The sequence below is a fragment of the Channa argus genome, chromosome 21, assembly GCF_033026475.1.
Source record: "Channa argus isolate prfri chromosome 21, Channa argus male v1.0, whole genome shotgun sequence".
In the NCBI taxonomy this organism is placed as follows: domain Eukaryota; kingdom Metazoa; phylum Chordata; class Actinopteri; order Anabantiformes; family Channidae; genus Channa; species Channa argus.
This window is the reverse complement of record NC_090217.1, coordinates 947003-960512: the sequence shown is the minus strand read 5'-3', so window position 1 is coordinate 960512 and position 13510 is coordinate 947003. Positions and strand designations below refer to the sequence as shown.

Sequence of the window (13510 nt, the reverse complement as noted above, 5' to 3'; positions counted from 1 at the left end):
TGCTGATACCCTTTACAGATTCAATCCTTGCTTTGGCAAAGGATAACAGTCAGCAACCTCATCAAAGACACCAAACCCAGGGGCCACCATGGCTAATACTATATCACCTCCAACTGTTACCACCATAGCAAGCTGAGCATATACGTCACAAGATGGCACCTGGACTCTCAGGTGTCACATGGGGCCTTTTGTGTTAATACAGATTCTAATTTCTGAGTTTTGGTCACAGGATGTCTGTATAAAATCTTTCCATTAACTTACTGCAGTATTCTTGCTGTGTGTACCGTAATTTACTGTGATATTAGAAACATTCTACATTTCACTTCTCTAACATACTGATAACTATCACATCACACACCTTTTTTTTTTCCTTTGTCCTTTTGGCTTATCCCGTGACTTCAGGGTTGCCACAGCGAATCATTGTACGCATGTTGATATGGCACAGTTATTACGCCGGATGCCCTTCCTGATGCAACCCTCCCCAATTTCTACCGGGCTTTGACTGGCACTGCACAGCTGGGGATGGGAATGGGCTGTTAGGGGTTCAGTGTCTTGCCCAGAGACACTTCAGTTTGGAGAGAATTTTTTTTATAATGAAGCTTTTATTGTGACAGGCTTAAAACGGATGCGTGTTTGTCTCGGAGCTCCTGGTTCCCCGGTAGATCCGGGCGGCGCTCAGTGAATGTCAGGTCGCTGATCCGGCACCATGTCCGAGTACAGCAGAGAGGTGTTGCTCGCCACCAGCGTCCTGTGCAGCAGCGGAGGGAGTATGCAGCTGCTGCAGCTGCACCGGAATCTGCTGCAGCGCTGCAACATCAGCGAAGAAACGTTCTGCTATATCGTGGAGCACTGCCCCCGCTTTCTAATGGTCCGCGGCCCCGGGACCGAACCCAGGGTGGTGGCCAGAACGCTCCTGCGGCTGTGCCGCAGCTACGCGCAAGAGGGGCGCTGCGGGGGGTGTGAGGCGCTGCACCTCTGCAAGTTTTTCATATACGGAACCTGCAGGTTCGGCAAAGGCAGGTGAGCCGCGCGTACGCGCACAGGTAGACCTCTAGGTGTGTCACAGAGATAAACTAATGTTATGGTGGTTAAGGCAGATGTATAGAAAAATACGTTTATGGGCAGTGTGTGTCTGCTCACTGCTGCGGACTGATCAGACTCAAAGGATTCTTTTAATCTGTAATTACGCTTCTATATGGTTTTTCTGATTGCAGTATAACTGATCAAACTCAGTGAGGTTTCAAAGTGACGTAACAGAACAGCTGATGAAGGTGTTTCATTTCCGCAGAAATGAAACTTTAAAAAACAAAACAAAGTTGAAGAGAAACGAAACTGATCAGGAGTGAAACCGATGAATAAAAACTGTTAACCTCACTGTTTAAACTGCACCTTACAACCTTTTCCTGGTGGTGAAAACTTGTCTGGTTTGAGTCCGAACAAAAAATGAGGATGACTATCAGAGAGAAGTAGAATCAATTAAACACTGATCTCAGGTTGTTGTTTGTTTCAGGAAACCATGTAAATTGTCCCATGACATCCGATCAGATCATAACTATCAATTGCTAAGGGAGTGGACACTGCACATGCTCAGTGAAGATGACCTCTTCCTGCTGCTGCTGCAGAACGACCCTGCACTGCTGCCAGAGGTGAGACAGGTCACACTCCAAACCCCTGGGATGCTTCTATAGAAAAGTTGGAAATGTCTTGCTCATCTCTGAAAGCAGTTTGTCTGATGTGGAGCAGCTTTCCATCATCTCAGTGCTGACCTGTAAGGTTCTAAAACAAAGGGTCTTACGATCTGGACCCCTGGGCTCTGTCACAGGTTTCCTGAACATTTGATCTGTTTTATAATTGTGGATGTTTTGATGTTTTTGTATGAGGCGGACTCACCTGCTCAGGTACAAACATCACATTGCTTTCACTCCTTTCTCCAAGTAGTTTCTGTCCTGACTGTATTGGACTAGTGACGGGAACCCAGTAGTTCTAAATTAAATTTCCTATAATTTTTATAAAAATAAACTAAGATGTTAAGTTAAAATCAAATAATGTTATAACTATTAAATCTGATAACTACACAAAATTAAATCCAATTTATGATGAATGATTAAAATGATTCATTATGAATGATTTTTATTGCACTTGTAATGAAGGTAATGTAATGAATACAATTGACTTGTCCCCAGGTCATGGCAAAAGTGACAATTTCTGGTCCTAGATACCTCATGTGTAACTAGTAAAGAAGCTTCAACACCCAATATGTCTTTTAGGGTTTTATTATCTTGCAAGAGAGAAGTACATAGACAGAGTTTCAATTCTCTATCCTATGCAGTTCTAAACTTCATACATTCACACATAATTTTATAACCTTCTGTTTCTGGGTAGACCATGCTCCACCCTCAGGACACTGCCCCCCGGTCCTTTCTCCTTTTATGGAAACCATTTCCCTTTCCAGCACTTTGATAAGCACCTGTAAGCATGGAGTAACTCTGGGTCAGGGTCAGTGTGGGATGGCCTGCTGTTAGACAATAACTGACCTTGTAGCAGTTCTGCAAACACTTCGAGACAAAACATATATGTGATACAAAGTTTGAACAACATAATATCTTTTAAACATTCTTCAAAAGTACACTGAGTACAAGTTGTTATTATAACTAGGTAAAATGCTAAGGATTAAATTTAATCATCATTTAATCATACTTGATTTTCCATCACAATTCCCTCCTTTTGATTACATTTTTATCATAAGACACACAACAATGGGCATCAGATGTATAAATTCACAGAAATTCAATACACATCGTCATAATGTATGGGAAATTTAGGCACTGTTTTTGTGTGACATAGACGTCAGTTGGGTACAGAGCTAAGCACAGATTAGAAAGTATTATATAGCATGTTTAAATCACCTTACACAAGTTTAAGCATAGTAATCTTTGTCACTAGAGTCTGTGTACAAGTCAATGTCTGGCTGTAAAAGAGATGCATTACCATTAGCAGATCTCAAGTCAACAAGTGCCATTTGATGAGTCATAGCACTTTCCGTGGCTCGCATAATTAAACCTCTTATACATGGGATAAGACAACAGCCGCAAAATGCAAAGATTGTCAGGCCAGCAAGTACAGAAGTAAACAGAGACAATACGACAGATTTCCATTTGCCAAATATCTTGTCAAACCAGTCAGTCCAACTAGAATTTACACCAGAGTTCTGTGCAAACTCTTCTCTGATGGATCTAAGACCCTCAAGTGCCTTTGTGACACTTCCATCAAGTGCAATATTATTTGGAATAAAAGTACAACATGAGTCCTCCCAGAGGTAATTGTGCAGCAGCATGCAGGACTTTCCAGTCACATCCATTGATAGTTGTAACATTGGTTCTCTTGAACAGTGATTCATCTCCATGGAATAAGTCAGAATGCAATAGTTGATTGTAACATTGTGAGCTGTTGAAGGGCACGGGCATTGCCAGCAGAAGAGGTCTGGCAGCTGCACACATCACACAAGATGAATTTGTCACTCCTTTGGCTGTAAAGTTCATATAAGTCAACCAAAGGTTTCCAGTGGGATTCTTTATTATGGCCACTTTGGCTGCTTCAAGTGCTCCCGCATCAAGGGTGCTTTTCACTCGACTGGTCTACCATGGCATACCTGACTGCAGGGTTGTCCACAGGATTAAGGTGCACATCAGCAGTATCCCTGACACCAGGAGTCTCATCCTGTTTTCCATGATGTTCCACTCACTGTTGCTTCACTCTCACTTAATTATCCCCTTCTTCATTGCTTGGGGACTCAGATAGCAGCCACAGCCAATTGCACTCGTCCTCCTTATCACCGGGAGAACCTTAAGTGTGAGTAAATTAGTGAGTGCTCTCCTCCGACTGGCTTCCTGGCTCCCTCGAGGCTATTGCCCTTCGGTGAGCGTCGTGCACAGCCGGGGAGAAGTCGTCCACAGGCTCCGGCACCCTCTTACAATGGATGGCATGTATCCACGTGGCTCTCTTTGCGACTTTTGCTGCAGTATTATCTCAGTCAGCGGGTTGTAGACAAATGCTAAGTCATTTGTTCCAAAAGAATGATGGAAACTGCATGTGGAACAAGCAAAGTAAGATCAGAATATCCTACAATGTTTCATGATGAAAGAAAAACTTTTTCTGCTGCTGCCACAGCTCTCAAACAGCGAGGAAGACCAGCAGTAACTGGATCAAGTTTAGAAAATAGGCCACGGGCCTCAGTTTACCACCGTGTTGTTGCAAGAGAACAGAAGTCATACAGCTGTTTTTCTCATCCACAGTATGCACAAAGGGCTGTGTAGGATCAGGCAGACCAAGAGTGGGAGCTGACTGCAAGATAAGTTTCATATCAACAAAAGCTTTATCTGCCTCCGGAGTCCAGGTGACTGTGTCATGTGATTTCAGTGATTTGCCATGAATCAATGCACTGACAGGAGCTTCAAGAACAGCATAATTAGGTATAAGGTTTCTGCAGTAAGAGCACACTCCCAGAAAAGACATCATGTGTTTCTTAGTGACTGGTTTCGGTAGATTCTGAATAGCATCAACACGTTTTTCAGCAAGAGACTTTCCCTCCGCTGTGATGACATGACCAAGAAAAACAACTCTCCGTTGTACAAACTGAAGTTTAGATAAGCTGGCTTTATGGCCTTTATCCGCCAAATGTTTAAGCAGAGCAACTGTATCCGCCTCACACTGTTCACATGTAGGACTGCAGATCATTATGTCATCAACATATTGCAACAAGGCAGAACCAGGAGTGAGAGTGAGAGATTCAAGACTTCTGCATAAAGCTTCATTGTATATTTGTGGACATTCACAGTAACCCTGTGCCATCCGGCTCCAGGTCCACATACAATCACCAAACCAAAAAGCAAACCAGAATTGACTTTCAGGAAGAACAGGCACACTGAAAACTGCATTCACCAGGTCTACAACTGAGAACCATTGAGCATCAGGTGGAACTTGTGAAAGAATAGTATAAGGGTTTGGAACATTGTTAGCTCTGGGCTGAACTGCAGCATATACCGCTTGCAGATCCTGAACAAAGCGCCACTCAGTGGGCTGGCTTTTGTCTCTGATCTTTTTGACAGGGAAAATGGGAGTGCAACATGGACTCGAATTGCAGGGAACAATCACACCTGCATCTCTAAGAGATTCAAACACAGGAGTAATTCCGTCAATAGCCTCCTGTTTTAAGGGGTAGTGACGTTTCTTAGGCCTGTAGGTCAATTTTGGTGTTATCAAACCTGGCTCACAATTATTTATTAAACCTACATCATATTTATGTTTTGCCCACAAAGTTTCCGGCACACTCTTTAATGCTGGTACGGTCGCTGCCTCTGTTTCTGATAAGAAAGAGGAGCTCTGTGTGTGTGTGTGTGTGTATTTTCTCTGCTCAGGCATTAGAGAGACAACGCGTGCAGCATGCAGAAGAGAGGTGAAAGACTGTCTATACGCACAAGCAGACGACGAAAACATCACAGTTGATTCAGTCTAAAGTTGTTTCCAGTCATGCACAGAAGAACACTTTTTCACAAAATAGCCTAAATTTTCCCATTCATCTGATTCTGACTTGGCCAGTGAGATGTGGGGAACAGCATTTGAGACATCATAGAGACAATTTTGTTCATCATTGAGAGAGACAGACAGTGCACATCTGTGACCAGTATAAAAACACTGTACTTAATTTGTCAGACCTCACTGAATCCCATCTCTGTTCATAAGGAACATCAGGGCCATGTGAAACATGAACTGTACAATGTAAGTCACCATCTGACATGAACTCTGTGCTAATCGGAGACAATAAAGCACGTGCACGTGAGAGTAACTCTCCAGACAAAACAGACCGCTGCAACTTCCATTCATACATATAACAAAGAATCAGGACTGTACTTCACCATGGTGTGTGTTTGCAAATCCAAATTACTGAATACTTTTATGCCCTCTGATGTCGACATCAAACAAATCCCAAGTTTAATCATTAAATCACGTCCTAATAGATTGACGGGACACAATTTTGATAACATGAATGCATGTTTGAAAGGTTGATATTTAGAATCAACACAAGGCAATGCCTGGGTTAAATATTCTTTTTGCATTTTTCCAGAAACCCCAACACTGTACACAAAGTTACCAGTCAACCTAGTTCCTCCACTGTCTACCAAATATGGCACCTCTTGACCATTTACTTTCAGTGTGTATTCAGGAAATGTATTCTCACTTTGACTATACTGAGTATATGTTTCTACAGGTGGTTTAAATTTAGCTTCCAGAAACGAAACACATTGTTCAAGCAAATTCACATTTACTGTAGCATGTGCGAGCTTTGTCAAGCTTTCTTCATTGCATCTGTCTGGCAAATTGTCAGTTTGTGTCTGAGCAAGCATTTCTTCATTGCAGTTAGTTAGCAGATCAGTGTATGTGTTTGTAAGCATGTCTTCATTGCAATGTATGTCAGTGTGTGCATCACCTCCCTCCTTTTGCTCAGTCATCAGGAACTGTCCCTGGAGCACCAGCCCCTCCTCCTCCCGTCAGTCTGCCTTTGGCGATGGTTTTTTAGGACAATTCTTCGCTCCGTGAACTCTGCGATGGCAATAAGGACACTTCTCATTCTTATATGGACATTCTCTTCTCCAATGTCCTTTCTGTCCACATTTATTACATTCATTTCTGCCTACAAAGCCTCGTCCTCTCCGACGTATAGGTTTTCCCTCTGACATCTTGTTCAACATTGTGACGGTTGCCAGGTGCAGTTCACGTTGGCCCCTCTCTTCCTTGCTTTTGTTCTTCTTGCGAGACTGAGTCTGGGCATGTATGGCATCTTTCCCAAAGGTCCTCCAGTCTTGCACCTTCATCTACGCCTATGGAGGTCACCGCCGCACTCAGGCAAAAGTCCCCTCATGAAGTGGCTTGTGAGGTGTGTTTCCCACGGCCCTGGAGAATCACCCAAGTCCGTTGGATGTTCAATTGCACTGCGGGTATCAAATACATTAGTCAGGCGATGTAGATAATCGACCACAGTTTCATTCTCATGTTGTTTGCAATCAATTACTTTCATCATATCAATTTTCATTGGGAACTTTAATTTAAATTCTTCAACCAGATGGTTAACAGCTTCTCTGTATGTTGCATTATCTCCGTGCTCCCAATCTGAGTTTTTACACCTGCAGTTGGCCTGTGGCAGCTTCGCCATGACTTTCTGCAGATCAGATGGTTTTGCTTTTGTTACCAAAAGTTATCTCAGTTCTGCTCCCGTGGGTCTGAAATCTCTGCAGAACGTATAAAGTTCCTGAGCAAAAATGAGACCAGAATCAGCTGGATTAGGCAGGTGATTCCCTGCTGCACGGACGTCGTCATCAGTCCAGGCTCTGCGGGCCCTCCGGTCCAGCCACTTCAATCATAGGTGCATTAAATTCAACTTTTCGGGTCTCCTCCTTCATCGATCTGGTTTGCATTCGGCTTGCCAATCCGATGGTTCAGGGGAGGTGGCTGAATCAGGTTCTGGATACCGTCCTCCTTCTGCTCCTTGATTTGGCTGTGGTGGTGCTGCTGATGGGCAGGAGTCCAGGTCGGTGTCCAGTTTCAGCGCTGTGATATCTGGGTAGATAGAAGACACACTGCGAGTATATGGTGGTAAAATGCGTTTGGACTTAACAGATTTATCTACTGCAGCATTATCTGTTCTATGCGGTTCAGTTGTCATAAGCTTTTGCATTCTTTTTCTTTCCCTATTCTCTGCTTCAGTTTTCCACATGTTCAAACATTCTTTATGTAACTCACACAATTGTATGTCTTTTTGTGACACTCTCTTTTTGGTTTTTAGTTTCTTTTCCTGACTAAACAGATTTTCTTCTAATTTTGTTAGCTGATTTTTACTAAAAGAACCTCCTTGAGGAAAGCCAAAATCTTCAATCCAGATTTTCAAACATTTTAGACTTTTGTCACCATACTTGGTCTCCATAATCCCAACAATCGGACCCTGCGGGGTCCAAGCCCCTTTACTTCCCCGGTTTCCCATGGGACTCCATGCACGGAATTCAACACAGACATCTCTGTGAGGGTGAGGGTATCTTTTATAAGCTCCCGTTACACTAGCTTTATGACTATCACTTAAAGTCCCTAATCACTGAGACCTGTTGGCCCCTATGTCCAACTTGGTTAATGACACTTATACTCCCCAATCAACTAGGAGTCATTAGCCCACTCAGGCTATACATCAATGTCACTTATCCTCCCCAATTGACTAGGAGTCAAGTTTAACAAAATTGACTTAGAAACTTCTTTACAACTCACCCGTTATCTGTATGTATTGACAAGTGTTCATTTTGAGTTCGTAGATCTGGCGGCAGCTAGCAGGGGGCAGTGTCCAGTCCTCCGTCTCTACACCCAACCTTTCAGCGGAGGCTGAATTTTTTTTTTCTTCCAGGGTGCACGCTGACCGCTGTCCACTGTCTCCCCGACGGCCACTCACAGATTCTGCCGACAACGCCAAATTGTCATGGCAAAAGTGACTATTTCTGGTCCTAGATACCTCATGTGTAACTAGTAAAGAAGCTTCAACACCCAATATGTCTTTTAGGGTTTTATTATCTTGCAAGAGAGAAGTACATAGACAGAGTTTCAATTCCCTATCCTATGCAGTTCTAAACTTCATACATTCACACAAAATTTTATAACCTTCTGTTTCTGGGCAGACCATCCTCCACCCTCAGGACACTGCCCCCGGTCCTTTCTCCTTTTATGGAAAACATTTCCCTTTCCAGCACTTTGATAAGCACCTGTGAGCATGGAGTATCTCTGGGTCAGGGTCAGTGTGGGATGGTCTGCTGTTAGACAATAACTGACCTTGTAGCAGTTCTGCAAACACTTCGAGACAAAACATATATGTGATACAAAGTTTGAACAACATAATATCTTTTAAACATTACAGTACACAAGTACACTGAGTACAAGTTGGTATTATAACTAGGTAAAAGCTAAGGATTAAATTTAATCATCATTTAATCATACTTGATTTTCCATCACACCCCAACAATGAGAAAGGTAAATTTCTTCACTTTGTCTCGTCCCAGTTTAGTCGCCGTTGTTTCAATGCTCCTCATTTCCTCTGCACTCAGGTGTGTTTGCACTACAACAAAGGCTCCACTCCTCATGGCTGCTGCACCTTCCAGAACACCTGTACCAAGGTTCACCTGTGTCAGCATTTCCTTCAGGGTGACTGTTTGTTCGGATCCAGGTGTAAACGACATCACACTGTCGACGAGCACGGACGCTGCATGCTGGAGAAGCGAGGACTGAGCGGAAACATCATCCAGGACTTGCCCTCCATCTACAGGAACATCCACAACCTTGCTGCTGCTGCTGCTACTGCTGACTCCACCTCCACAGGTAGGAACAACACACCTGTTCGAACCTCTTTCCACTTAAATGCTCAGGTTTACACCAAACGTTCAATCCTGAGGATATGTACACCTTATCCTCAGATTAGGTCAGATCAGGAGGAAGTTTTGAGTTTGGAGGTAAAATCCATCCTTTAGGTGAAGGTTTGTTCACACAGCTGTGCACATTTCTGAAGTCAGGTAAACCTGAGCTCACGATGACTAATGGGACCTAGTTGGACCAGGTCTGAGACTTGTGCCCTCCTCTTGTCCCCTTTCCTCAGACTGTCTGAAACTAAACATCTGTAATCTGTCTTTGCTAAGTGTGGTGTGTTCGATGTTTCTGGTCTCAGTTTGTTGTAGTGTCTTTTTTTTTGCACTAATTCTGTTACCTGCACTGATGTACACTTTACTGGTTTGCACTCTGCCATGTGCCTTGCGCTGCTTTTACTTCATTGTACTTTGTATTGTACTTTTATTAGTATACTCACCAATGCCCTTATTGTAGAGTTGAATTGTATAGTGTATTTTATATTTTTATATTTATGTGATGTAGATCTTAGCTCCACTGTTAGAACTACCTGTAAGTACCATGGATCCGTGAGAAATGCAATTTCAGTTCCCTGTATGTATGTACTGTACATGCGGAAGAACTGACAATAAAGCTTGACTTGACTTGACTTCGAGTTGATCCACATCAACATGACCCTTTATGTCTTCTTCTGTTTGTCTCAGAGAAAAGTCCAGAGTGGGTCAGTGAACCTGCTGCAGATGAGATGAACATCTGTCTGCACTTCCTCAGAAACAGCTGCAGGTTCCATAGTGAGTTTAAATAATTTCTTCCCCGTTTTATTCTGAGAGGAGCAAGGACACGTCTGATGTGTTCGTCACATGATTCACAGCTGGATCAGCGCAGCTGCCATTTTCTGTTAATTCCACCAGTTGGCGCCAAAGTTTATCTCTTCTAATATGAACAGTAACGTTTACAGTGAAGACATGACATCAGAATAAAAATTGAAACACACTTTATTACAAGTACATAAAGTCATTACTCAAATAAAAATGCAGGTATTGAAAATTAAAATATTCTCCAATACAAGTACCACTTAAATATTTAAGTGGTATAATAGTGGAGTATTCCACTAAGAAAACAATGCATTTTAACAATTCTGATTGTGGTAATTATGGCAAAACGTATAAACTAATTAATAAAAAGCGTGTCAAAGGTGACTGTTACAATCATGGAGCTGATTTTAAGTTTATGTGCTGACAGCTAACTTATGATTATACATTATTATTTATTATTTCATCTGATTTGTATTTAAAAAAATATATTTCTATGCTAAAAGCACAAGGTGGTGTTTATGTTTAAGCTGATTTCTGTCAGTTTTCACATTTTGGGTTGTATTTTTCACAGATTTTTAATTTGATGTAAACCTTAAACACTATACATAATAGTTTGGTGAACTCTGGTGTTGTCCAGATGTGACTGTGCTTAAAATTCTCTGTGCAGACGAGTGTCGGAAAGTTCACTTCCACCTGCCCTACAGGTGGGAGGTGTTTGATCGCAGCGTCTGGATCGATCTGCAGCACATGGAGGACATCGAGCGAGACTTCTGTGACCCATCTCGGGCTCAAAGGTCAGAGGTCACAGTTTGAAGTTATTTAGTTGTATAAGAAGCAGCAGCTAAAACTTCTCTGTTTGTAGCTCTGGAGATCAGCCTGTCAACTTCCTGACCATGACTCGGGACTCGAAGCCTGTTCGTCGTCTCTCCACAGTTTCCTCGGTAACAAAGCCGCCTCACTACCTGCTGACGACCAAGTGGAAGTGGTACTACAAAGGGGACCAGGGTAACTGGCTGGAGTATGGGCAGATGGTGAGTCAGACCTCTGAGTCAGGTTTAGGTGGTACAGTAGAGGTGTTTCAGAGGTGGAAGGACGAGCTCTAGAGGTCTGGGGACCCAATTCAGTAGTAGCAAAAATAATGTGATGTCCACATTTCCCTCAGGATGAGAAGCAGCGAGCAACGTCAGTGACGTCCAGGAATCTTGAGGAGGCCTATGTGTCTGACAGAGCTGCTAAAGTCAAAGTGGTGAAAGGACACAGAGAGTACATCATCAACTTCACAGGTACCACATCCTGTCTCCTCTAGTCACAACAGGGACCAAGTCACGCAAAAGTCCAGACAGGTAACTCCCCCAGAACAAGTACCAGGACCCAGTAAAGATAAGTAGGTTAAAGACATGGCGGAAATGTCTCAAGTCAAGTTTATCAAGTAAAGACCAGCTTAGAGCTGAGGCAAAACAGATCCTCTTGAAACAAGTCCAAAGTCCCAACTGTTGTCCCAAAGCAAGTCCAGAGATCCAAAACTCAACATTCTTTAACAAGTCTATTATGTGGCCTTAAGCAAACAGATTTTATTTGTTTGTTAGCTTGGTAGACACGTGATCATCAGGGACTTTTTATGCTGAAGGTTTTACGTGGACCCGAAGCTGATTGATGATTCTTCTTCTTCTTCTTCTTCTTCTTCTTCTTCTTCTTCTTCTTCTTCTTCTTCTTCTTCTTCTTCTTCTTCTTCTTCTTCTTCTTCTTCTTCTTCTTCTTCTTCTTCTTCTTCTTCTTCTTCTTCTTCTTCTTCTTCTTCTTCTTCTTCTTCTTCTTCTTCTTCTACACTGCAGACATGTACCAGAGAAACTACAAACACAACACCAAGAGGAGAGTCCGGAGGCGTCCTGTCTTTGTGTCTGTGGCCGAGATTGAGAAACAGGTTTCAGCGGGAAACCCAGGGCCTGATGTGGTCCTGCTGGATCTGATACGAGCTGGAGGAGATATGGATCTAAGTTCTGCTAAACTTTATCTTTAACTGTCAATTTGATGAGTTTTTGCCGTTAGCTTAGCATCGCTCAGTCTTCCTGAAATATCTCAAGTTTCTGATGGTTTGTCCTGATGTTCTGTCCAAAATTTCACCTGAGTGTATGAGGATGAACCTTTGGTCACATAACAACGTGTTCTTACAGCAGAGGGAAATTGTCAGGACACTGACTGAATGCAAACAGTTTTTCTTTATCAGTCCTGTATTAATCATGTAACATTTCAATTTAATCTTGTTACTAGTTTACAAGTTCTGGTTTCACATCTACCTGAATCAGAAATTGATTTTATTTGTTTAGCTCTAAGGCTCTTTTTACATTAAGGTCACGACCTCAGGCTCAGTTATGCAGGACAAATCATGAACCACCTGTTTTCTGATCATCCTCACGTCAGTTGTAACTTTCATTATAGTTTAAACATGTTGGAGGCTTTTTTTTATATTAGCACCAGTTTTTCAGCATTTATTCTTATTCATAATTTTTATTCTTGTTGTTCCTTACACTTGATGCAGTGGAGGTTAAACATATGAATTAGTTTGAATTAGAATTAGTTTATTCCATGTGAAACCAGAATCTTTAGAAAAGGCAGACTTGTTCATGATGAACTTTCCATTTTGAATTATTAGACTTTTACTGCAGCCTTTCCTGTCACTGTTTGTTCCCTTTTTCTTTGTTCTCATGCTTGTGTGAAATAAATTATGAAACCTCACAAATGTGATGTGATGTCTAGACTCGACCCAAACGCTGCATGGTTCAGACACAAATTTAAACATGCCCTGTGTTCAGGGGTGGAGCTAGAATTTTTTCACTGGCCAAACTGGGGCACATGCCCAAAATAAAAAACTTAAGTTATGTGTTTGACATTTTAATTAATCTTCTATTTTTAGCTCCAAATAGTCAATGCGAAATAAGAATTAACCGTTGGGGGAGAGGTAAAAATTCATGCTTTGCAAGGATAATCTGCCTGTTTTCTACTGCTGCAAAATTATGTCGTGACAAAACGGATGAAAGCACCTGATATAATAATAAAATGTTTTTCATATTTCAGCTTTCCATTTGCTCAGTTTTACAGCAGGTATCCACCACCCTGTTACTTTGACACCTGGCGCGCAACCATTAGCCCCCCCCCCCACTCCCCTCTCACACACACAAACACCGACCGACCGCGCCCCTGTCTGTATTTGATATGTTTCTAGTATGAACGTGTGTGACAGACACGTTGAAAATCACATCTTGGGATTAAAAAGA

At 42.3% G+C, this 13510-nt stretch overlaps 1 protein-coding gene across 3 annotated transcripts; it reads left to right on the top strand.

The window, feature by feature from the left end:
- The first annotated feature begins 507 nt into the window (after positions 1–507).
- parp12b (poly (ADP-ribose) polymerase family, member 12b) lies at positions 508–12975 on the top strand. 3 transcript variants are annotated; one of them, XM_067490190.1, is made up of 8 exons: positions 508–1020; positions 1511–1646; positions 9132–9402; positions 10128–10214; positions 10943–11032; positions 11172–11269; positions 11401–11521; positions 12071–12975. In XM_067490190.1, exons 1-8 carry the CDS (start codon positions 707–709, stop codon positions 12253–12255), a joined length of 1302 nt encoding a protein of 433 aa, XP_067346291.1. In that variant the 5' UTR covers positions 508–706; the 3' UTR covers positions 12256–12975. The 3 variants fall into 3 exon arrangements, with proteins under 3 accessions (XP_067346291.1, XP_067346292.1, XP_067346290.1); XM_067490191.1 differs by having other exon boundaries at positions 10906–11032; positions 11101–11269; positions 11401–11581; positions 12071–12202; XM_067490189.1 differs by having other exon boundaries at positions 515–1020; positions 10906–11032; positions 11101–11269.
- Positions 12976–13510: the final 535 nt, after the last annotated feature.

Bases quoted from the DNA above. Each gene is read 5' to 3' on its own strand.
- parp12b (XM_067490189.1), top strand. From the start codon at position 707: ATGTCCGAGTACAGCAGAGAGGTGTTGCTCGCCACCAGCGTCCTGTGC. The intron at 10,215-10,905 runs GTGAGTTTAAAT...TTCTCTGTGCAG, and splicing joins AAACAGCTGCAGGTTCCATA to ACGAGTGTCGGAAAGTTCAC. The intron at 11,270-11,400 runs GTGAGTCAGACC...CATTTCCCTCAG, and splicing joins GGCTGGAGTATGGGCAGATG to GATGAGAAGCAGCGAGCAAC.